The 25,762-nt window shown below is 30.8% G+C and overlaps 2 protein-coding genes and 1 long non-coding RNA gene across 3 annotated transcripts; all 3 read right to left on the bottom strand.

Annotated features, from left to right (window-relative positions):
• Positions 1-18: 18 nt before the first annotated feature.
• Positions 19-8,958, bottom strand: LOC130827588 (oligouridylate-binding protein 1B-like). Its single transcript, XM_057693345.1, has 12 exons — positions 8,668-8,958; positions 7,104-7,165; positions 6,824-6,926; positions 5,996-6,072; positions 5,855-5,916; positions 5,689-5,776; positions 5,432-5,507; positions 5,322-5,352; positions 5,091-5,210; positions 1,837-1,922; positions 1,233-1,409; positions 19-638 (listed from the first exon to the last, which is right to left on the bottom strand). Exons 1-12 carry the CDS (start codon positions 8,767-8,769, stop codon positions 348-350), a joined length of 1,275 nt encoding a protein of 424 aa, XP_057549328.1. The 5' UTR covers positions 8,770-8,958; the 3' UTR covers positions 19-347.
• A 3,484-nt stretch (positions 8,959-12,442) lies between these two features.
• LOC130827587 (uncharacterized) lies at positions 12,443-15,384 on the bottom strand. Its single transcript, XR_009047230.1, has 2 exons — positions 12,709-15,384; positions 12,443-12,611 (listed from the first exon to the last, which is right to left on the bottom strand). It is a non-coding gene; the product is annotated as an uncharacterized LOC130827587 (long non-coding RNA).
• Positions 15,385-16,896: 1,512 nt separating this feature from the next.
• LOC130827527 (protein TIFY 10A-like) lies at positions 16,897-19,383 on the bottom strand. Its single transcript, XM_057693264.1, has 3 exons — positions 19,082-19,383; positions 18,401-18,518; positions 16,897-17,679 (listed from the first exon to the last, which is right to left on the bottom strand). The coding sequence occupies exons 1-3, from the start codon at positions 19,245-19,247 to the stop codon at positions 17,217-17,219; spliced, it is 747 nt and encodes a 248-aa protein (XP_057549247.1). The 5' UTR covers positions 19,248-19,383; the 3' UTR covers positions 16,897-17,216.
• Between the last annotated feature and the right edge of the window lie 6,379 nt (positions 19,384-25,762).

Genomic DNA, 25,762 nt, shown 5'->3' with positions numbered 1-25,762 from the left:
GAAAAACTAAAATCCTTCAAGGAAAAATAAGACATAATATAAGCTAGTGTCCATAAAATGGACAAAACTTCCTCTAGATCAACCATGGGTTCCTACAAGATAGGAAGGAAAAGAACGAAAATAAAAGAAAAAAAGAGCTCCAAAAGCCGAGGGGTAAAAAAATAGAAGTAAAAAAGAAACGGAAAATAAGGTTACATCATGCATCCACACACAGGACAATCAAGTACAGGGAGGGATAGGGTCTCAAACCCTCACCATTAGAGAAACAAATAGCTCAAAACGATTTTAGACACACGAATGCAAATCTGCAGGTGCAGAAGAAATTGAAGAGGGCTGTGCATCGAGATTTATTGATAGTACATCATCTGCTGGGCTGCTGCAAGGTTTTGAAACCCGCCATCATAAATAGCTTGGCTAGCACCAGCGGCTGTCACTCCCATACTAGCTTTGTTGAGAGGATGAGGCCCTTGTGCATGCATCCCGCCCATCAGAGCATGCATCCCGCCCATCTTACTCATTGCCATTTGCCTCTCATAGGTGAGAAGATCTGTAGCGGAAAAACCTAAGGGCGCAGGAGCTGGTGGGGGCAGTGGATTTGATGCTGTTCCTGCTGGAGTTGGCTTGCTTCCCCACGAACACTAAATGTAAAAACCCTTAAGTACATCAGAAGTAAAGCAGCAAAATTGATAACAAATGAGAACACAAATAGCATGGAATTGATCAAACAATTTTTCATGCACAATAGACAAATATAAAGCGGTGAAAAATGGTGAGTTGATCAAACATGTGCACTGCATGCTTTTAGTTAATGGCATGCTAAGACATACATTAAAAATAAAAAACAAAATCAACATCATAGAATCATAGAAAAGTGCATATCAAAAGCCCTACCTAATTAATGATTGATAATTGTAACTATGTACACATCCATATTTAAATCAATTGTGTTCTAATTCATGCATGTGAGAATAGAAAAATTGATGGAAGGTCCAAGTCACAGAATATGAAGCAGAGCACATACAAATCATATACATGTTTACTAGTAATAAACCAGAGCAAACTATGAATCAGTATAAACAACAAAGCCAGCCTTCATACCAGCAATGTGGGTTCGGCTACATGAACCAAAAGTAATAAATGTGGAAAATTGTCACTCACAAAAAGTTTACTTTATTCAGCCTATCTAAATACATATAATGTAAAAATATATCAAAGTCTTAAGAAGGACACACCTTAATTTGTTTGCCCAAAAGCATACTTTGTGTATTTCCCAACTGAATGCCCAAGGCAGCTTCAGCATGAGTACTGTATCTAACAAAGCCAAAGCCTTTGTCACGCTGCACCCTTACTTCTTCAATAGATCCAGCACCTAAGTTATGAAAGTGTCTGTGAAGGTCAAGTTGAGTAGTCTGCAAATCAAACACAAACAATCAATCAATGCCCTATGGTGAACATTCCAAAATCTAAAATGGCAAAGTATATTTACAGAAAATTATCTGCTTTTAATTGCTTGTTCTTTATAAAGCTGCTTAATGTTTTAGCATGTTTACCTTGACATCACAAAATGTAAATGCAGACTCCAAGAAAAAAAAAATTCTCTTTATTCATAAGAATGAAGATTGAAACAATTATTCTAGAATCTGGATTCAGTGATGGAACTTGAACATCAAGAGAAGGGGGGAACATATTTTTAGACCAGTGTCACTTTGATTCCAGTAGTTTAGCAATTTTAAGACTACAACTCATAGCTTGTAGAGAAGTAGAAGACAACTTGGCCTTCTGTAGCAACCAAGAACAGGAACCCGAAACATAAGTGAAAAAAGAACATTTCATTACCTCAGGAGCAAGATTCCCGACGTACACAGTTGTATATTGAGGATTATTTTCAGGGGCTTCGCTATTTGTGGCCTCCTTTCCATCTTCTGGAAAATGTCAAAAAAAAACAAAATTCAAAAGACACATTAAACTTTCCGTTGCAACGAAATGACAAGGATGACAACCCAAATTAGCAAGGAAAATTGAGAGAGGGATGACCCCTTTTCAGTGTCGGAATCCAACAAGGATATCAGTCAAAGAGCAATGGAAGCAAATTAAATTAAGTATATAAGTTACTGATGGTATAAAAGGTTCAATTTTCTCACAAATTTTCGTTCGAAAGAAAACCATGAAGAATGAAGAACCACTAATCACTTAAATACCAGTTTTTAACATATTAGTGTCACATAATTCACTACTTGATCACTTTTTGATTTTGCGATTTGCCCAAAATGGCTCAAAATAGTCCAAAACCGACAACCATTTGCGTTTTTTTGATTTGCAAGGAGATTAGAAAATCATGCGACATTGGGCCGACTCATCCTAGAGATACCCAGCAGCAAGCCAGAAACTCATGGAAATAGAAAAAGAAAAATAGTTCGCTATAAATCCTCCTCAAATAGTTCATACAATTATTTATATTCCCCTTTAAATTCTGGAAATAAGAAAGCAAGTTATATCCTCAATTGTAAAAAGACACCATACAGTTCCTCTTCACCAGTAATAAAAGTTCCTAATAGCTTAATTTCTCAACTTCAATAAAAGGGTGATATATGTATGACGAGCACTCTTAAAAAAAATTATCAACTTATGAACAAAGTTTCAAAGTGCGCCAGAGAAAAAACAAATATAGCAGCTTTCAACACATTATACATAGTGCAAAAACGAGGTTGCATCACTACATCACAACCGTATTGTAAGGTTTTTGAGTTTATTATGACCAAAATATAGGCCGCATGGACCATAAAATCATCCGCATTGGCCGTGAAATCCTTTTCGCGATCATTACCACAATCACGACTGAAATCGTATTTTTACACTACTTATTGTACCATTGTCGTACGAAGGATCTCCACTGACATAAGTGGTTCACTTCTACATTCTGATTCCCGTCTCAATTCTACCCCTCTTATTTAATTGAGAATCATTCAATGTTCAAGCCCCAAATAACTATGTGGTCAACAATAGGCTTTTGAAGTGTAAAGACTTTGGCTTTTACATCCCATCACTAAGCTAATATCAACTTAAAGCTCATAAATAGAAGATTACATAAGTTTCCAAATATTCCATAGGAGATACACTGTTGCTCAGTTCTTACAAAAGAAAAAGCTCAGGTATCTTCCAAATCAGCTTTGCATAGTCAAAAAGGGAAGTGTAAAGGTGAGAAGGTGACTTTTCTGCAATACATCCTTGTCAAATGATCTATATCTGAGGATTATGTCAATGAGTATTCAGCATGTAATTCAAGCTTTAGACATGCAGCAGTTTTTTGTTAATCACCTTACAGGCATTTCCATTCCTTGAAGCTCTTTGGTTATAAACTAGTTGTTAACAAGAATTGGACGCTAAAAGAAAATCTCAAACCGTTGACCCATAGTAGTGGTAACATGCTCCATTAAACAGACTGAGGTAAGGAGTAGAACAAATTTAATGCACTCAATCACACAACTAATATGGACATCTTGGAAAATCAAGAGTTACTATATTCTGATCATGTACAAGAAGGATCGATTCTCTTTCCCCCTTGCTTGTACGAATTCTATAGCTTACCCTCAAATAAAGAAAGTCATCTTGATGATTCCTACATATAGTTCACAATGATCAAATGTACACAGCTTTGTCCTTGACCCCTTTACCATAAGAGCAAGCTTGATTGCAAACACAGTTGACATTATAACACAATTTATTATGATCCAAAAGCCTGACATAGGGAATCTTGCTATTCATAAGGGAAAACATCATTATCATTGATATTGGTCATTGCATGTTCTGCTCTCCTATGATAACATTAACGTTAATTATATCCAATTTGACATCCAATTGTCCATAGGTCTTGGTGAATCTCGAGTTTAGCAATACTACCACTACATTTTCCTAACTAAAAATTGCAAAACAAAACCATTTAACTTTAAGATAGACTAAGGTAACGGAAGGTATGATCATTGTTACCAGGATCGAGGTACGATCCGGGTCACGAAACGGGATCGGGAACACAATTCACTATTGTTCAAGTTTTGAGGTGGGAACGAAAAAATTTCGGGTTGATTTTTTTGGCTTGCGGTACAATTTATTCCAGATCAAGGTACGATTTAGGATCGATTACTTATTAACATACTTTTATATATATGTTTAACACTAGAAAAAAAAATATATGGTCAAATGATGCCTTAAAAGACAAAAAAATAAAGTTAAAAATATAAAGTGGTGGCAATACATTAAAAGACAAAGAAGACATTGAAAAGTAAAAAAATGGTTAGTACTGCATTAAAAGTCATTGAAAAGTTAAAGAGTCAAATGTGTTAATTTTCTTTAATTAGAAAGAAAAAAACGAGAAACATGCTATAGAAGAGAGACTCCAAGTATGAAAAAGAAATGGCAGAGTCTAGAGAAATGGCGTCCAACTGCTCCCTTTATCTTCATCCACACCATCCACCATCAACCACTGATACAATCCACACCAAAGCTAAGTTTTCTTGTCCTTTTATTTTTCTCTTCTGTCCTTTTTCTCTTCTCCTTTTACACTTTTTATTCTCGTCAAATCTAGCGAAAATTTCATGGGTTATACGGGTCAATTGAAATTCCGATCCAAATCACGTCTCTGAGCGATCCAGAGCGTGAATGACCCGCGATTGGGGTCAATCGAACCAGATCGTGGTTTGCATGTTGTACCATCAATCCCGGCTACACTGGATATGATGATGATCAATACATAATAACCCAATCAAATGTCAATTTCTGCGATGAGAGATCATCCTTTCATCCAAGAGTCACATATTCAAGCCTAATGAAAACCCACAAATATGAGCTATTTTGCCCTTGGATTATTGGTGCCAACCACCAAGGATCTCAATTACAACTAGGTATACCATGAAAAAACCTCTAGCGGATCCAACACAAAATCTATCAACCACGGCAAAAAATTGAGTCTTAAGTGTATTCTTTAAACAAAATGGTGTCGGAGATCGTTATCCAGCTCAAAACAAGACAATTTAACACAAAAACGTCAAACAAATTGGGTTTTACTTAACTGAAATTTAATACATATTATTACAAACCTGATGAGCCATTCGTCAATTCCACCACACTTTTTGCATCAGAACTCTGCTTATCGTCATTGCTAGTAGCTCCTTTAGTTGCCCAATTGCAGCGTATCTGCCTAGTACCCAGCCATTTGCCTGAAATGAACACAAACCCATCATTCTATTTGACATAGGTTAATTATAATGATAAGCCAAACAGATATCAAATGTCCAAGAAATAATACGCATGACTCTGATAGTTCTTACCTGTTAGGTCATTTATAGCACTTTGGGCATCCTGTCGCACAAAAGATGTGTTAGAATGATGATTTAACAAACAAGAAAGCCAATAAAAAAAGGCAGAAAGAGAAATTAACCTGCTGGCTGCGGAAAGAAACAAATCCAAACCCCCTAGAGCGGCCAGTTTTTTGATCCCACATTACTCTTGCATCTCTGGGTAGAAAGTAATTTTAAAAGCAAAGTCATTTTGATTTGATAACAAACAACATGAAACAAATGAGATCAGAAAGTACAACAGCACATTACAATCAAAAGAAATAAATGGCAACCATGGCTAAAGCTGCTCAGAAGCGAGAAAAATGGCATAAAAGAGAGATGGAAGATTGACGCTTACGAACAACTAGGATAAACAGAGAAACAAGCAAACAACATAGCATCTGTAACCTCAGGGCTCAGGTCGCCAACAAACACATTATAATGATCTGAAACAGAACCCGTAGATGTCAGTCAATGAGCAATTATCAAATTAAATTTCAAAAAATACAACATAATAAACTCACTTGAAGTGTCTTCTCTCTGACCACTAGTATATGCCCAATTTACCTTTATAGGCTGGCCAAACCTGGATAACATAATTTCAACATAAGCAAAGAATCAAAAGATACAAGTTTAATAGAAAATCAAAACAAGTCCATACTCACAAATGCCTTCCATTTAGAGTCAATATAGCCATGCTGGCAAATCTGCGATCATAGTAATGAATGAACCCATAGGATGACTGCATGTAGTACAAGAATTTTATGAACAATCAACAATAAGCTAGTAGTCAATCCTAATATGGCAGTAAACTACTAACAGTTATGGCTACGAGTAAGTTGCATATTATTTTGCTAGCAAAAGTAATTAAAGTACTTCAAAAAATATCAAAACAAACAAAAGGTTTAAACCCATGAAGTAGATCATAAAAACCCCATATTACCTACAACATTGACTACTAAATTATTGATGAGGGGCTTCTCATTTTGGGTTGGAAATGCTTATTTAGAAGCACTACTTCATTTTGAGAGTAAGAATCAATGCTCACATTATCTCAAAAAATGATCCTTTTTTGTTCTTGACTATCTACTTGTGCAAAAGTTTGATCTCAACCCTAGCTAATTTATAGTCATGGTTCATGCCATCAATGTGAGAAAACAACTGTCAATTCATTTATACAGCTTTCACTAATAGCTAAATAGATATTTAAAGATGCACGGAAAGGAGAGGAAGAACAAGTGAAAGGAACTTGTGTTCTTTTGGATAATTTTGATTTGAAAGAACTGGAATTGAAAGGGTTCCTTTATCAAGTGAGTTACTAGAAGAGGGATTGAAACAAATGAAAAAATATAATGTTAAAACAAAGTTGATCCAAACTCCACTGATTTTGTGAGCAAAGATAAGTGTAAGCCAAACATGACAAAAACATTTATTCACTTCTCTTCCCTCTCTTTAACATCCATCTCCTTCATACCAAATAAGTAGTAAGCTACCTTTTCTTTCCTAATAAGCTTGCAACCTTCAACTGGGCCGGCACTAGCAAAAACCTCTTGAATTAATGGTTCTGTGACTTGAGGATGAATATTACCCACATACCTGCATTTTCATCACAAGAAAAAACAAGCTAGAAAATTATTAAAAAAGAATAAAAGAAAAAAAGAGAGAAAAATAAAAGACAAGGAATCTCCTTCAGAATACTCAAACAAAAAGGGCAAATAAAAAAGACAAACAGAAGCAACAAAGTAATCATAAGATCAAGGTACTAGAGCTTACACACTACGACATGTAGAGGGATCAAAACCAGGAGGAAGGTTTCCACTTGGATATGGCTCTATCTGAAACATAAATAAAACATAAGTTCAAACAGGACACAAAGATTCTCAACTTGATAAAAGTTACAAAAAAAAGTTCTTGACAAACGAAGAATCAAACTTGTTTAGGGAGACAAAATAGAATCATGCAACATTACATCTTCCTCTAGTTAGATACTATGATTATTCTATTAGTTCAATTAACATGAAACATCCATGTCAAAAAACCAGGAACAGGCTTTTACAGCCCCTAAATTGTCAAACTTCTAACTCGCTTTTGAACAAACAAGACAAGCGATGGAATGTGTGATAGACCAATCATAATGGAACCGCAAGTGTTACACATTTATGGTTAAAAGAAACTCCCATTCAACAAAGAAACTAAGCAGTTATTTCTCGGTCCTCCAATGTTTACTCCTCTTTATGTGCTCGCATGTGCAACCTTTAGGAGGTCTAAAGTTTCAAAGGAAAACATTTTCCAGGAAAATAGTTATTCCCATATTCCATTGTTGCTTCGACAAATGAATTAAAATAAACTTGAATAGAAAAGTGTTTACCATCACTTTGCAAACATTTTGCTTCAAAAAAGGGAGGGAAATCAATTTTCCTCCACTCTCAATCATTAACACCTCCGAAACCCGTAAGCGTCTTCCATTGAACCAACCAAAAGAACATCAGTTAACAGTTGCATTTTCCTTAAGAAAATAGTTTTTACTGGAAATTATTTTCCAAGAAAAATGGTTTCCACTAAACCAAACACCCATCAATAGAAGGGCCTTAGAACAAAATGATAATGCCCCCCTCCCCCAAAAAAACAAAAAAGATATCCATCAAACCTCTACTCGATCAGCATGAAGATAAAAGTAAGCACACTATCTCCTTCCAAAAAGAAAGCTCATTGATTAACTCATTAACCAAGTAGTACTCTAAAAACCCAAACTCCGCTAATGTGAACAGTTTCTATGATTTGAACACACATTTGTTACTCTATTACTCTTCAAAATGATATACTTCCTACATTCTGTAACAGTCGGAAAATCACTCCCAGATAGCTCAAGATTGGGAAAAATTGTAATAGAAAAGAGAACGAATGAGTATTATCTCATATCAGAGTTTTGACATAAAACAAAAGCTGTATAAGACTGAAGAAAAAACCAATTTATTTTGGCTAAGAAAAACAATAAGCAATATAGTGCAAATGAAGAAAAATGGACAAAAACATTGCAACCCTGAAGTAAAGAAGCAAGCTAATACTATTTACACTTGCCCAAATTGATATGATTCAGCTTACCCCATTTTTGTAAAATCTAAAGTGTTCACATTTTATATTTTAGCTCACAAAGATCAAAACATGAAACAGACACAAAATCAACTCCTAATTTCAAAAAAAAATCCAGAAACCCTAAATTCCATCTATGAGAAAAAGGGAACTCGTCCAAATCCCTAACAATAAGCGACGAATCAAACCAAAAAAATCCAGAAAGATTAAAACTTAAATAGATCAAAACAGGGAGCTAAAAAGTAACCTGAGGAGCAGCAAGAAGACCGGGATGGTAAAGAGACTGTTGCTGAAGAAGAGCTTGTTGCATCAAAGCTTGTTGTTGTTGCTTCATTCTTTGGTTCTGCATTTTAAATTATCCTAGTAAATTATAATCAATTTGAGGGAAATGATATATACGATGATTTGGGGATTGTGGTGTAATTTTAGGGTTCGAGAGGGTTTCGACTTTCAGGGGAAGAAGAAGACCCTCGAAGAAATTTTGGGGGGAAGAGAGAGGAGAGAGAATAAGAGGGAGGCCTCAAACAGGGAAAATAAAATTGTCCGACGTTTCTTTATTAATAGTAGTAGTAACTTTATTTTATTAATAATAACACATTTATTTTCTTAAAAAATTACTAAAAGAATTCAATCTTTTCATATTTTCCTACTGTAATTCTACATATTGACTAATCACGAATAATCTCATTTTGAAAAGTATTTTTCTATTGTAAACCCAGTAACTTGATGACTTGTTATAAGCAAGTTTTATTTATTAAAATAAAATTTCCAAAAGTGTTTAAAATATGTTGAAAAAAAGTTCTAATTTGTTTTATTATTCATAATTTTGATATAAACTTTTAAAATTTTTTCTAATTTAACATTAATTTTCAGTTTACTTTTTTTGGTAAATTTAGCTATTATAATTAGTTATCAGGTTATCCAAGTTTACTCTAGGCAAATACCCCTAAAGTTAAAATTATTCATAGTTAATCAATAGTTAAAATTATTCATAATTAAACAATAAGTAGAATTATTATAGATAAATTATGAAAATATTGAATTATTCAATATAATTTTCCTTTTATTATAAGCAGTGAGAATCAAACTAGATAATAAAAGTGTATGGTAAAGTTTTCAACTCCAGTACTTTAGGGAACTAACTCTTAAGTTTAGCAAGTGTCGCGTTAGTTAATATTGCATTAAGGTTTATGCTCAAGTTTCTAGGCTTTTGGTTCATTATTTGAAGTCGCTATCAAGATCTTCCATCATCAGGTTCATACTTCATAGTTGTTTTAAGAAGATTATTATTGGGTGTATTGTACCTATTGTTGTAATTGATTTTATGTAAAATTGATTCTAAAAGGTGAACATTTAACATGTCTCTAAGTAAAAGGTTAATCTTTAGTTTATTCTACAAAAGGTTAATCTTCACGTTATATTTGCAAACAAAGAACTTTTAGGTAAGTGGTGCCTATAATAACCAGTTTTCATTTTAATTACTTAAAGCTTATAAATGAGTAGAGATGTCCAATAACTTTTTTTACCCTACCTCTTTATGTTGTCTTTCTTTCTCTTTGTCTTTCTTTCTCTTTGCTGCACTCTTTCTCTGTGCGAAAATGGGTGACTTTAGTTCTTCTAATCATGATCGGAGCTCAAATACAAGTGGTATTTGATATTTTTACAAATTTGAGGCCAAATTGAAGATTGTTTGAAGGGGACCAAACGCTAGGGAGAAGTTCTACTCTTGCTCTAATTGGCCTGTAAGTTGATAAGCTCCTTTTCTCAGGTTTAGTTGTTGTTTTTTAAAGAAAGTGTTAATCTTGATTTTCTTTTGCTTTGTAAATCAATGACTTTTCTTTTTGAATGGGAAAAACAATTCAAATTTTTTGATAATTCATACCACATGCTTGACAAATTGGCGGAGCTAAAGGTACATTGTAATTTACTGGATGAGAAAATGAGAAAATTCAATACAAAGAAAGATGAAATAAAGAGTACAATGTCTACTTTTAGGAAGGCAAATGAAAACATATAGATGGATTTGATAAAGTCAAGTGTTAGAGAAAAAATGTTTTTATTTGCCTTGTTAGTTTCATAGACTATGTTTGCCCTTAAGTTTTCAGCAATGTACATGGTTTGAGAAACACTTGTAGATGTGAAGATCCTAGTTCTTGAACTTTTGTTTAGAAAAATTGTGAATTTAATGAAGTTGTTTGCAATGATAAGCATTGCACTTTTGGCTTAGGATGTAATGTAGAAATGGAAAATTAATGAAGTGATATATGTAGCAAATTATTCAATTTACTAAAGTAATGAAATTGAATAAATTTTAGTGCAATTCGAATCATTCCCAGTCTAATATCATACATAGATGAAACTAAATAAAATTACAACAGTTACATAAACTAACTGACTGCTATGCTAATTGTTAATTTCAAGTCTAACTTGCGTTACAACATAACATAATTGTTCATTGCACTACAAAAACAAACTCATATTGAGACAATCAGTCGTCAAGCGTGGCTACGGGATGGAGACAGGAAAGTCCCTTCGCCAAGGTTGGCTACGGGCATTTTCCGTCTCCATCCGTAGCTATTCTATCTTCAAAGTTGGCTACGAGCATTTTCCATCGTCATTCTGTCTCCAAAGTTGGCTACGGGCATTTACCGTCTCTATCCCGTCGCCATTAATATTCTGTGAGAATTCAAATTTGCGAAAGGAGGGAATTTGGGTTTATATATTTTTCACTCACTTTCACTTTCATTTATTTACTTACACTTTCAATAATCTTCAATCTCTTACATTTATTAATCTTTAACTTTCAACCTTCAATCTTCAACCATCAACCTTCAACCTTCAATATTTATTCAACCAACATCATCCATTTTCGGTTTGTTTTCTAACATTTATTAGTTTTTATTTATAGTTCATATGTTGTTATTTGATGATAGTTTATATGTAGATATGTTTTCCGATTTGTATGTTGTTGTTGGTAAATTTTATCTTGTGCTTTATGTTCTCTTTCGTTTTTCTTTTAGTTATTTTTATTTTTGATAATTTCTTATTTGTATGTTGCTGTACGTGTTGGTAATTTTTGTTGTTGCTAGATTTGTTAATTTTTCTGTTTAAATTTAGATTTTTGTTAATTATTCTGTTTATATGATTGTTTTTGTTAATTTTTTTGTTTATATGATGATTTTTCTTTTAGTTCACTTTGTTGTATGTTGTTGTTGTTCGTAGATTTTTTTTGTTAATTATTGATATTTTTTAAAAAAAAAATTTCTAAATTTTTTGATTTTTTATCCAAATGTTTATTTTTAGATTATTTTTGTTATTTTTTAAATTGTTTTTAGATTAATTATATGTTAAATAATGACTTTTTTTGTTCATTTCAGTTTTTTTTTTCTTTCATGGTGAATGCCACTGTGCATTAATTTCATGGATCTCATAACACACGTGTTCCAGGTGGCTCGGGCGGGTCTTGTATGCGGCGGGGTGGTGGAAGTGGTAGTAGTAATAGATGATTTAGATTGTTGTAAATTTATTTAAAAACAATTTATATGTTAATTTAGTATTTTAAACCTTTTGTATTATACTTGTTACTATTTTTTATATTTATATAATTAGTTTATTGTTTATATGTTTTTTTGTCGTATATATTTTATTTGTTATTTTAGTTTTATGTGTTTTTATATATTTATTGTTATTTTAATTAAAATAAAACCTAAAATCTAAATTATAAACTCTTAATTCTTATTAATTAATATTAAAATATTAATAATAAATTAATTAATAATACTAAAATATTAATAATAAATAATAATATTAGAATGTAAAAGGAAGGTAGGGATATGGCGAAGGAATCAAAATTTGACGCAATAAATGGCGATAGGATGGCTACGGAATTTGCATGTGGCGACGCGAAATATGGCAGGTCCATTTCGTCTCCATCCCGTCGCCATATGGGTGATGACTACAGAATGGACCCGCAGCCATCTCGTGTTTTTTTTTTGTAGTGTTGATTGGGTTATAACAAAACATAAACATAACGTAACTGTTCAATAACGAACCCAAAAATTGTGTCAGGTACAAAAACTAACTGGTATGCTAATGAATAACATTATTTGCGGTAGATGCTTGAGTTGGTTGAGATACAGTTTCTAAGAAGAGGTGAGTAATTGAGTTTCGTCCTCCAACTTGCTCGGGCAACTATAAAAACAAAAAGAAAGTGAACATATGCCATTATACATGCATTGTGTACTAATTGAAATTGAGGTATTAAATGAAGACAATTAAGATAACTTACATGAGTCAGATTTCTTTCATCGGGTGTATAAATAACTTATCTCTTGTAGCTACAAACTCTTCATCATTGAATCCCTTAACATCTTCTAACTCATCAACTAAAATATCTTCCTCCAACTCATCATCTAATTCAACATCTTCACTACTTGCACTATCATCAAGATCTACTTCATAATATTTATTTTCTAAACTCCCATCAACATATGTACTCCCCCACTTTAGATTTGTAACACCCTAATAATTAGGTCTAATTTTAAAAAGGATTTTTAAGGAAAAACATAAACCAAAGCCTAATTATGGGAACTTTAAATAATTTTTACAACTGGAAGTGACATTTAAAATGGGACATGATTACTAACAAAAACTAATTTTTAGGTGAACCTCACTCCACGAACCCCATACGATTAATAACCTGCAAAATAAGAATGCAAGAAAAACAAGGGAAAAACTCTTAAAATTAGGAAATTGAGTAATTCCAACTCCATCCCGTAAAACAATTTAGTTTGAAAAGAATAGTTTAAGAATAGAAATTATAATCAAGCTGAAAATAATTTTAAAAAAATAATATATAGTTGAGCTAATAATATAATTCATCAAGGCCAGCAGAGTAGTCTCAGGTAACCCTAGTGTGCACACCCCTTTTATTTAGATCACAACAAATAGAAGGAAGACCAAACATTGTATCAAGTAGTAGAAATAATAATACCTGTCGGCAGCTATACTAATTAAACAGGGCAATTTGTTCATCACCATTACACTTGGATCACAACACAGATAAGAGTTTTATTTTCATCATGTTATACTTTACGTGATTTAATATATTTTAAAAATTAGTCGCGAACACACAAACATATAATTAAACAAACATTATTATTTTATTTTAGGATCATAAATTTTCCTAACAAATATATATCTCAATAGTATTCAATTGTAATCTCATTTTCCAAATCAGCATTTTAATATCAATTGGTGGCAATAGGAATTAATATCATAAATATTTTTCTCCCAAACTCAACCCTATTTTAAATTTGTCATTAAAATAAAATAATAATATAAATTTCATAAAATAATATTATAAATCAAACTATTAACAAAAGTAGTAAATATAATCTAAAAATAAAATATAAAAAGTATAATATCATACAAAATCGCGCTTCCAATTTAAACACCTCAAGTATCACTTAGCACATAATATTAACAGGATAATCCTAATTGGATTGACATTGAGATTTGAGGATTACCTTGTAAAACAGCCCTAAAATATAAATGTACGCTCCTATCAACTTTTATTTACGAACTTTACATTTAAAGTATAATTGTTGTTTGTAATTTGTCCAAAGAAAATGGCTAAAAAAAATACTATCAAGGTGAAAAAGAAATTGAAAATAATAGATGTAAAGAAAGAAAAATGGTTGATGAAAGAAAAAGAATAATTAGAAGAAGAAGAAAGAAAATCAATACGATGAAATAATTTAAAGAGTAAATTGCTTAATTTATAATATAGAAATAATGTTGGTTAGAATTAAAGGGAAGAGTGGAAAGAATAATGGAGTTAAATGAGGAGTTATTTTAGAATGTGGGGGAAGTAAGTTTAATTTTGACTTTTTTATAAGTAACCATGAAAATGAGTTTTTCAAATTCAATTTTTTTTATATTAAAATTATTCCTAAATTTTTGGGTTTTTTTAATCTTATTTTATTTTATTTATTTATTTTATTAAACCTAATTTTTATTTTTATTTTTAGTTTTAAATGAATATTTTTTTTACAAATTTAGTATTTTGTTTAAATTTTCTAAATTTTACATTGTTAATTATTTATTTTCCTATTTTTAATTTATTTAAAAATATCTCGAATATTACAAGATTTATCCACAAACTTGAATTAAATTTCAGTATATACATAAAATAATCTACATATGTAAGTTCAAGAGTACGACAACTTCAAAGATGTGAGGATGAACATGTAGTAAAAGTGTCAAAAGGATTTTGCGTGTTAAGATCTTATAATTCAGATGGTACATATATTGATTTGATTTTATCCACATGGATCAAGCAATATAACGACCAAATAGAAATTGTCCATCATATACAAAAGGAAAAAAGCTCTAATATTTGTGAAACTCTTAAAAATACTTTAAATTGGAGAGGTTTGCTGACCGTTGAAAATTTAAAATATTAATTTTATAACACCAAAAGGAATTACTAATATCGATAAGTCAATGAACTTAATGTTGAATTGAAGATCTAGATTTCAAGAACAAGATTGAATTTCTGAGAAACCAAATCAATTGAACCAATTGAACGAACAAACCAATCAATTGAACAGAAAAACCAGAATCGAAACCAGAATTGAACAAATCAATTGATGAAGCAGAAGATAAAGAAAGAATAAACCAGAATCGTGATTAGGTTTTTGCGAATGAACAAATCAGTTGATTGTCGTTGGCGAAGATAGGATGAAGAAGAACAGAAAACCTGTATATCTGATACCATGTTGAATTGAAGATCTAGATTTCAAGAACAAGATTGAATTTCTGAGTCTGAGTTGATGATTATTGTTGTTTGTGTGGAATATCGCTTTCTGGCAAATGCAAATAATCAAAGAGAGAAACAAAAACAAATAGTGAAGAGCAAGAGAGAGAATGAGAGAAGAAAAAATCCCCAGTCTTATTATTATTGTTGTTATATTCTTATTCTTACAAAGCTACAAAGCTAAGACTATATATATATATATATTAATATATGTCTAATAAAAGGGAAAAAAGAAAAGTAAGACTATGTATATCTAACACTTAACAAGACTAATAAATTTCACAAAATATTTATTCCAACTTTTTATCCCGAAAAATAATACAAAAATATGTTTGAAAATTTTCATACATTTTCTCACAATAAATGAGAACTCACATTGATTTCAAATTTTAAAATACTAATACAAACAGCCTAAACCTCATAAGGTTAGTAATAAAATATAATATTATTTCATAATATTATTTATTCTATTAGTTAGGAAATTAAATAATGATAGAACACTTTTGGAAAACCTACATTTTCCTAACTATATTTGACCTTTAATTTTCTAATTATTATCAAATAATAATAATAATAATAAGAAATCTACCAAATGATAATAATATATATATTTGGTTAATATCTTAACAAACCTTCTCTTAAACCCAATATGACTACCAACGCAAATCAAATGAGTCACCAAAGTTCTATTTTGACAAACTCGTCCCAATGGTACCTTTTATTTTACGCAAATCTCTTTAACATGCTGATAAATATAGAGATTTCTCTCATTTCTTTCATCAACCATAATCACCGAGAGCTCATAAACAGTTACGATATGACATATTCACATCTATATAACTTTACCGAAAAAATTAACTAATATCAATAATATATAATTATCATTATTTTCGAGGATTTTTTTGCGTCAAATAACAACACATATTTTTGAGTTGTTCTTGAGAGAGACCGTCTTTCGTTGATTTGACCTCAAAACAAGGAGGTCATATATGTATTAATTAGACTATTCAGCCAGTATTAAAAAGCGTTTCACAGTAAAACGGTCTCACCAAATTAATACATATATATCTTTGGCACAATTTATCACTAGTTTAAATCTTTTAATAGTCAACTCGACATTGGGTCGTATAACTTGGACTTTTGGGTATGCTTTATCTTAATTATTTAATTAATTGATTAAGCGGAAGTGGACTGATAAGGTTATCTTAAATACCAGTTATAGTATGTGTAATTTATTAGGTCAACTGTCAAAGTGGGTGTCCAATGCAGCTCATCTGCAACTAGTCAACTACTCTTTCATACTACGAATTAAAACCATTATCAATGAGTGGAAGGCTGATTTAGACAAATCCTTTTTAATTATAGTTTAATGGTGCTTTTAATTTCAAATTGATTCTAGAATTTTAGATCAAAGAAGTACTTCCTCCTTCTATCTGATTTTGCCTCATCTATTTATTATTTTAATATGTCTTACTGAATTTGTCATATTATTCCTTTGGATATGACCCCACCTTTAATACCCCACTAATATAACATTTCACTAATTTTTCTTAATCCTTATGTCATCCCCTCAAAGAGCAATCTCAAGGAAACATAGGAATATAGCATTTGCGTCATAGCATGAAATAAAAAAATGCAATACATTAACATTAAAAGTGTTCTCTCGATCTTTTTAAGTTTTTCACAATAAGGATAAAAATGATGATTACAAAATGACTAAAAATGGTTCTTATATTATTTATCCAATATCTACAGATTTTCATATTTGATATCGAAAACAGTAATTGAAAAATAAAGGCATGAAAATATGAATCAATACTAAGGGATATACCTATTTTATAACATAGTGGGTAAGGATCACATACCCTAACAAACTAGCAAATTAAAAAATGTACACATATAGAAACTAGAGTCTCTTAAATCTTAATAATGCACCTTAGACTATATTTGAGACGTAAAATTTAAGTTTAACAAATCTACAATTTCAACTCAAGTTGTTGCGGCTCATACAAACTTTTCATCATGTTGAATTTTTGAGGATGCAAATCTGATATTTCCACCATTGAACTTTGTAAATGGTATGGTGCATTGTTCGCGATCCGATGCTTCCTCTTCTCCATGAATCGATGAAGGGAGACTCGTCTTGCAAGAGGTAAATCGTACAAGCTAGAAGGTCCTTGAGGAACTAATCCTTGTGCAACATCAGTTGTTATATATTTTATGTTGCGCGGGGTTTGAATATGAATCTGAGTTTCAGTTTGAGTCGAAGTCTGAGTCTGAATCTCAACATTGGCCTTTATGTTCCCACGACTAGCAACTAACATGATTTCCTGAGCTTTATCCTCAGGCAATCCATTGAAAACCAACACTTTTCCACCATAAAATATGGTCATGCTTGGTGTAGCATTCTTAGCCTCTTCCGTTGATGCTAGAAATTCCCTATATCAATAATAAAAAATTAAAAAAAAAAATAAACTCAATTATGGATCATCTGAACACTATAAATTTATGAATTAAGGAAAATTTGAAAAAAAATAAAAACATTAAAAATATGTTTATTAAAGTATGAAAACTCAAGAGTTTTAGCTTTTTTATAAGGATCATGTGGTGATTGATAATCAATTAATGATTTTGGATTTAAGTACAAAGTATATATCTTCTTAATAATTTACAGTATTCTCTTTTGAGAATAGGAAATATTTTAAGTTACAACTTTATAAATGTGGCAATTTTATTTTTAAAATTTAAACATAAATAATACTATATTTAATTTCACAAGAGCTACAATATTACAATATATGATTGTTGTACCATGCTAAAAGTTAGCTAATTCACAAAATTACTACAAATCAAGTTCATAATAATAATAACCTAATACTTAATTAGAGGGTAAAATTATTTATGCACTATGTTATATAAACATTAAAATAATTTTATGATCATTAATAATTGAGGAAAATAATTGAGCTAAAAAGATCATTTTATAGGATCTTATTATTAGATTTTCCTTAATATGAAATATCCACAAGATCTTCATTATTATTAATTAATTAGACCATTTCATTAACAACCAAACCACTTAAATATATATAAATTATATATATATAACAATATTTGGAATTAAAAAAATCCATGAAATAAAAAAAAGTATATGATTTACCTTGATTGGGTCATACTTTTTGGCAAGTTCTCAGCACCGGCATCCATTGAGTTGTTCATAGGAAAGAGCTTCAAAGACATTTTCTCCTTTTCCATATTGTTGGGGAATGAGTTTGCCCCTACAAAAAAATTTAACCAAGATATTAATTAACACTATTCAATTAAATCCATGTACAAAATAAGAGGAAATTTCGGTAAATAACAGTGGTTTGTAAACTTAGCAAATCAACCTTATGTAGTATGATTTGATAGGGTGAGAATTTTGTAATTTTAATTTATCTTTTTAATTTTGTTTATTTTATTATTACTCTTTTTGTCTTTTTATAATAATTTACAAATTATGATTATTGATTAGAAATTATTGACAAAATAATATACATCTAAAAGTGTTTGAAGATAAGTCTTCTTAATGGCCATACTTGCCCAACTTTAATCATCTCATTTTCTTATAAAATTTATTCCAATGCATTATTATTAGAAGAAGTGGAATTAAGTGGTAATGAAAATTTATAAATAGAACTTTTTTGTGATCAAAGATTCATTACTGTGGAAATAACGTAGAACTTTTAATGAAATTTTATACTATAAATCATTCACATTACCATCATTTAATACCACTAACCAAATAAATCGCTAACAAACATAACTAAGAAATGAATAGAAATAGAAAAAGAATATATACCAATGATATCAAGCTCAGATGAAGCAATATCTTTAAAAGCATCAAGTTGTCCTAAACTTCTTTTCTCCTTCAAAAACTGACTAAACCTACAACATGTTTCTTTAAAATTAGACTTCGTCATTTTCTTCTTCTCCGTTCGTCCCCAAAATAACATCTCAGCTTCCATGATAATATGTGTTATTCCAAAATAAATTTTTTTAAAAAAGCTTAGAATATATGAAGAATTGGTTAATAATGGTATTAGTTATGGAGAAGAGGAAGAAAAAATTTAGGAAAATGAAGAAAATATATAGTCTTAATGAAAGAGAAAATAAATAATATAATAATAATTATTATAATTAAGAAAAAAGAGTAGGTAGTTTCCTTCAATACTCGTGTTTATGGTGGTATGGTTGTCTTTATAGTTGTTGCCATCTTTTAATATGGTGCTGTGGACCTCTTTTTGTACTTGTTTTGTCTAGGATTATTTTTCACGTGTTTTTTTTGCTTGGGATCCCACAATTATTATGCTGACTTTTTTATTTAATAATAATCATTATTATTACAGTTTGTTTTGAATAAGACCCCTTCATTATGAGATAATTTATATACTTTATTTATTTTCGTAATTGTTCACTTTAAAATTATAAATGTTCACTCCATAGTAAATTAGTCTAATAGAGATTAGTCTCATTTAAGAATTTGTTTTATTATTATTTCTCCTTTTTTGAGTCATATTGCATCTTATACTTCCTTTGTTCTGTTATGATTCGGTTTTTAATAATTGCTACACTTTTGTTTTTCACGCTATCCAATGCGTGATTTTAATCTTTAATATTTTTAATTTTATATGATCAAAAATTTTTAAAAGTTAATATTATGAAAATACGCATTAACACGAGTCAAACAAGATCCCACTTGACTATGTTTTACATTATATTTGAAAAAATATATACCAAATAAGATCACTTGATGAATATTAATTGCTACAGGAACTGTAGCAACTAATAAAATCCGGAGGAAGTGTTTGCTATATTGAAATTTATACACAATCCAATGACTTATTTTGTTCATTTATGTATTGATCAACTATACTCGTCTAAAATCATAAAAATTAATATTATGAAAGTATGCGATTAGTCAATTCAAAAAAGATTCCATTTGTCTAGATTTTTGCTTACACATTAGTCGCAATATATAAAATAAGCTTGCCTATAAGTAAAATGTAGCAAGTATTTCGGAACGAAAAAAGCATGTAATAATGGAAAGATTAAGAAGTTGTATATAATGAGTTAAAGTTGTGAATTTATTTAGAAATGATAAAAAATATATAAAATAAAAGTGATAAAATCATGTCTTAAAATAATATTTAGATATTAAAATTAGTAAAACGAACTTTAATAGAAAATAAGTTGATTTGAAAACGATGTAGGGATACTTAATAAAGATAAGGTCGTCGGTGAGAAGCGACCAAGTAGAAGTATAGGTTGTAGACCATTTGATATGATAGATAGATATTTTTTTGATGTATCCCTTGAAATTACCAATTTGACCTTGTATGTGTCGATTGTTTGAGCTTTTGTTGAAAATTTGTTTACAAGATTTCTAAGATTAGTAAAGATTTATTATTTAAAATATAATTATTCAAAAATGATGATTGTGTTGAGATTTGAGAATCAAAAAGATACTTTTGTAGATGGATCGATCTTATAAAAAAATGAAAAAGGAAGTTTCTGTTGTGATGGGACAATACATTGAATGCATTGTTTTGTGGAATTTTATCTCTTGCAATAGTAATATATTTGTCTCCTTTGATCATCTTGCACTATATATATGTGCAAGATCTTGAATGCTGTGATAAGGAAATATAAGAAAACTGATATAAGTTCATCTCATATACTACTTTTCTTTTTATATTCTGCCTACTTTTTAACACGTTATCAGCACCAGCTCTACCCTTAATAATCAAGAAAGTAATATTTTTACAAACCTAATTAAGCATTTTTTCTTCATCGGTACCCACAAATGGACCAACAATCAAATGGTGTCAATATTATCATCCAAGGTGTTTCTAACACATTTTTATATTTTATAATTGAGCATAATTCCATACCCTTCATTACAAACCCAGCAAGGACTGATTTAAATCAGCTCCGACATAATAATCCCAATAATACTAATGGTCCACCTGTACCACCAACTCGTAATTCACATATACGACCAACTAATAATCCACCAGTTTCACCGACTAATATTCCACCGGTACGACCAACAAATAATCCATCAACGCAACCAACTAATAATGCTCCAACAACAACAACTAAAAATAAACCTTCACCAAGTAATAAAAGAACCAAAGATGATGAGGGAGGAACAAGTACTAAACGTTGTAAGATAAATTTAAATGACCCATAAAATAATTTATTGGACAATACGTCACCTTTACGGATGACAAGGACACTTTATTGCTTTTGTTATTGTTTTATTTTATACCGCCTATATGGCTGGTTAACTTTTTTTTCTTCTTTTACCGCCTAAATAGACGGTTAGTATTATTTTTATTCTCGTATATTTATATGTGCATTTTTTTTATTTGCATTATTTGCATTTATATCCATGTGCAATTTTTTTATTTACCTATTTACTTTACGTATTTCTTTTAAGTATACATAAATAATACGGTATATTCTACTTTATTTTGTAATGACCGCCTTTATGGACTGGCTAATTTAGTATTGTTATCGCCTTTATGGACGGTTTTATCTCTATTTATCTGATCATGTCATCATATTATGTGCATATGTATTTGGTTATTTTAGTCTATAAATTATATAATCACTTAATAAACTCATAAAATATAATTTCACCTTTAAATAATAATAAATAACGACTTTATTTGATTCTATTTTGTTTAACATTATGATAATAAATTGTCTTAATTTACCTATAACACAGATTATTAGCAGACATAACCACATTATTTCTACAAACCATAAAATCATTTTCTAATTGTAATATATCACCCTGGGATGAATGCCAGAGTGATACGAAAATTATAATTTAAGTAAATCATCAAGGGTTCGATTCTGAAAAAAAATAATAATAAATAATAATAATAATAATAATAATAATAATAATAATAATAATAATAATAATAATAATAAAAATTTACCTTTTTACCCCTTATAAATAGGGACTTCTACCGTCACAAACTCACACACACCACTCACACCTTATCCCAAACACAATAAATAATTTTTTTTTTCTTTTCCTTCATCTTCTTCTTCCTTCAACCATTCATGGCAAACAATACATCTACAAACACCCACATCAATCCAATTGCCGACAATATAAGTAAAATACTAGACTCATTCCTTATCATCATGGGTTTAATTGTATTACTCGTAGCATTAATGCTCTACCTAATTATCCAAAAATAAATTATAAATCTTGTATTTGTTTAGCAATATGTATTTATTTTTTGTTTGTTTTATTATCTATTAATACTATCTATTTTATTTTTATAATTATATTGTACTTATTATGTTTGAGATATTAAATCAGGGGGAGATAAGACTAATATGCTTTAATATCTCTGATGATACACAAAATCATTAAATAACCTTGTCATTTTCTTAATTGTAGAAAATAATGGCTGATATCAAAAAGAGAGAATTCAATGTCCTGGAATTAACGAGAAACAATTTTATACAATTGACTTCAGATGTCAAATTATATCTAAAAGGAAAAAGTTTATTATACACAATAATTGAACTTAATCCCACCGACAAAGGAAAGGGTATTGAAATAGATTCCATAAAAATTGAGGAAGATAAGGCAAAAGCCGCATCAATTCTAAGACATCATTCAACCGACAGTCTCAAACATGAATACACCAATTATGAGGACCCAAAATTACTTTGGGAAGAGCTAAATGAAAGATTTGGCCATAATAAAAGTGTACTTCTCCCAAAGGCCATCGATGAATGGCGAGAGTTAAGATTTCAAAATTTCAAATCAATCAGTGATTATAATTCAGCCCTTCTTCTGATCTATTGTGGACAAATAATAACAGATGAAGAAATGATAGAAAAAACATTATCAACCTTTCACGTAAATAGCATTTTGTTACAACAACAATATCGTGAAAGGCATTTCAAGAAATATCATAAATTGCTGAAAACACTTCTTGTTGCGGAGCAAAATAATGAACTATTATTGAAAAATTACAACAGGAGACCTGTTGGGACTATGCCCTTTAATGAGACAAATATGATTGAGAGGAATGTGCGCCATCGAGGTCGTGGGAACTATTTTATAAGAGGCAGAGGTCGTGGAAAATATTACGAAAAGAGCGGCATGAATACTTTCGAACAAGGAAATTTCTATGGCCGTAGTCGTGGTCGTGGTCGTGGTCATGGACTTAGTCGTGGTCGTGGACGTAGCCACGTTTATGAAAGAAATATATTTCCCCCCGAAATGATAATTTTAAACAAGTCCATAAATACAAAAGCACATGTAATAGATGTGGCATGACTGGACATTGGGGGCGAACTTGTCGTACCGCCAAACATTTAGTGGATTTATATCAAGCTTCCCAGAAAAACAAAGGAAAAGGGGCAGAAGCAAATTTTGTAAATGAAGCAAGTACATTTGGGCCCACCTTAGATGTCTCCGATTTCTTTACTGAGGATGTGAACCTCCACAAACTTGATCCCTAAGAAGAAGATAATTACATCTTTTGAGATGACTAGATGCATTTTCTGTTTATCTAACTTGTTTTTCATTTCATAAGTTGTAATTCTCTACTTATGTTTCTTTTTGTATTGAGTATTCTAGCTTTATATTAATAATATAATTTTTTTTCTTCTTCTCTTGTCTTAGAAAAGGAAATGTCAGTAATTGGATCAACATTTCATTGCCTCCTGGACAGTGGAGCAACACATACGATATTGAAAAATCGAGAACATTTTTCAAACCTAACATTGCTTGAGGAAAATGTTAATACCATATCAGGAACAACAAAATTAATCGAAGACACTGGAAAGGCATGCATCATACTCCCTATGGGGACAAAATTAGAAATAAATGATGCACTATACTCGAGTAAATCTCGAAGAAATCTTATCAGTTTCAAGGAAATAAGACAAAATGGTTACCATATGGAAACCAAAAGTATAAATGAAAAAGAATTCTTATGCCTTACAGCAGAAAGAAATGGAGCGAAACTTATCCTTGAAAGGATGCCAGCATATTCATCGGGGTTGTATCTCACCCATATACGCCCGATTGAAATAAATATGATAAGATTAGACAATAAGGAGCTATTCACTTTATGGCATGACCGCTTAGGTCATTCTGGCACTGGGATGATGTATAAAATAATAGAAAATTCAGTCGGGCATCCACTAAGAAATATTAAGATTCCCTAGTCGAATGAGCTCTTATGCACCTCTTGTTCTCTTGGAAATTTTGTTACTAGACCATCAGTAAATAAGATTGTTACTGAATCTCCTATAATTCTTGAAAGAATTCAAGGAGATATATGTGGACCAATTAATCCACCATGTGGACCTTTTAGGTACTTCATGGTCTTAATAGATGCTTCCACAAGATGGTCACATGTAAGCCTTTTATCAAGTAGAAACAATGCATTTGCAAAACTACTTGCACAAATCATCAAATTGAAAAATCATTTTCCTGATTATACAATAAAAAGTATTAGATTGGACAATGCCGGAGAATTCACATCTCAAACTTTTAATGATTATTGCATGTCAATTGGAATTAAAGTGGAACACCCTGTGCCACATGTTCACACACAGAATGGTCTTGTTGAATCCTTAATTAAGAGATTGCAATTAATTGCAAGACCACTGCTAATGAAATCAAAATTACCATCATCGGCCTGGGGTTATGCAATATTACATGCAGCATCATTGATTAGGCTAAGACCTACAGCTTATCATAAATATTCGCCAATGCAATTAGTAGCTGGTCATGAACCAAATATTTCACATTTGAAAATCTTTGGATGCGCTGTATATGTGCCCATTGCTCCCCCTCAACGTACAAAAATGGGTCCACAAAGAAAAATGAGAATATATTTCGGTTTTGAATCTCCATCAATCATTCGATATCTTAAACCATTAACTGGTGATCAATTCAAAGCTAGATTTGCTGATTGCCACTTTAATGAGACAATATTCCCATCCTTAGGGGGAGAGAATGTGGACTTACAGAAAAGAAATATGGAACTTATTTGGAAAGCAACACATTTAGAATATTTAAACCCAAAAACAAAATCATGTGAACAAGAAGTACAACGAATTGTTCATCTACAAAATGTTGCTAACCAATTACCTGATGCATTCATAGATACTAAGAGAGTTACAAAATCACATATACCAGCAGCAAATACTCCAGCTCGAATAGAAATTCCTAATGAAAAAGCAAAAAGTGATGAAATTGTTGTGCAAAGAAAGCGTGGAAGGCCACTTGGTTCAAAAGATTCAAAACCAAGAAAATTGAGAAAACTAGAAGGTGCACAAAATAACATTCAAAATGAAAATGAAAATAAAGGAGAAAATCAAGACATCTCCGATAATGAAAAGGATGAAAATTATGAAATCTCAATAAATTATATTTTCTCCAAGAAAAAATGGAATCGAAAAGGGATCATTCCAAATGAATCATTTGCTT

The sequence above is a fragment of the Amaranthus tricolor genome, chromosome 11 (assembly GCF_026212465.1).
Source record: "Amaranthus tricolor cultivar Red isolate AtriRed21 chromosome 11, ASM2621246v1, whole genome shotgun sequence".
Classification (NCBI taxonomy): Eukaryota; Viridiplantae; Streptophyta; class Magnoliopsida; order Caryophyllales; family Amaranthaceae; genus Amaranthus; species Amaranthus tricolor.
The sequence above is the reverse complement of the archived record's forward strand: the minus strand, read 5'-3'. Positions and strand labels throughout refer to the sequence as shown.

Coding starts and splice junctions, on each gene's coding strand:
- LOC130827588 (XM_057693345.1), bottom strand. CDS start 8,769: ATGCAGAACCAAAGAATGAAGCAACAACAACAAGCTTTGATGCAACAA. Junction 6,073..6,823: donor AGCTTATTAGGAAAGAAAAG/GTAGCTTACTAC, acceptor TACTACATGCAG/TCATCCTATGGGTTCATTCA. Junction 5,353..5,431: donor TTTCTTTCCGCAGCCAGCAG/GTTAATTTCTCT, acceptor TTTGTGCGACAG/GATGCCCAAAGTGCTATAAA.
- LOC130827527 (XM_057693264.1), bottom strand. CDS start 19,247: ATGGAAGCTGAGATGTTATTTTGGGGACGAACGGAGAAGAAGAAAATG. Junction 18,519..19,081: donor ATCTGAGCTTGATATCATTG/GTATATATTCTT, acceptor ATTTTTTTGTAG/GGGCAAACTCATTCCCCAAC. Junction 17,680..18,400: donor AAAAGTATGACCCAATCAAG/GTAAATCATATA, acceptor TTATTGATATAG/GGAATTTCTAGCATCAACGG.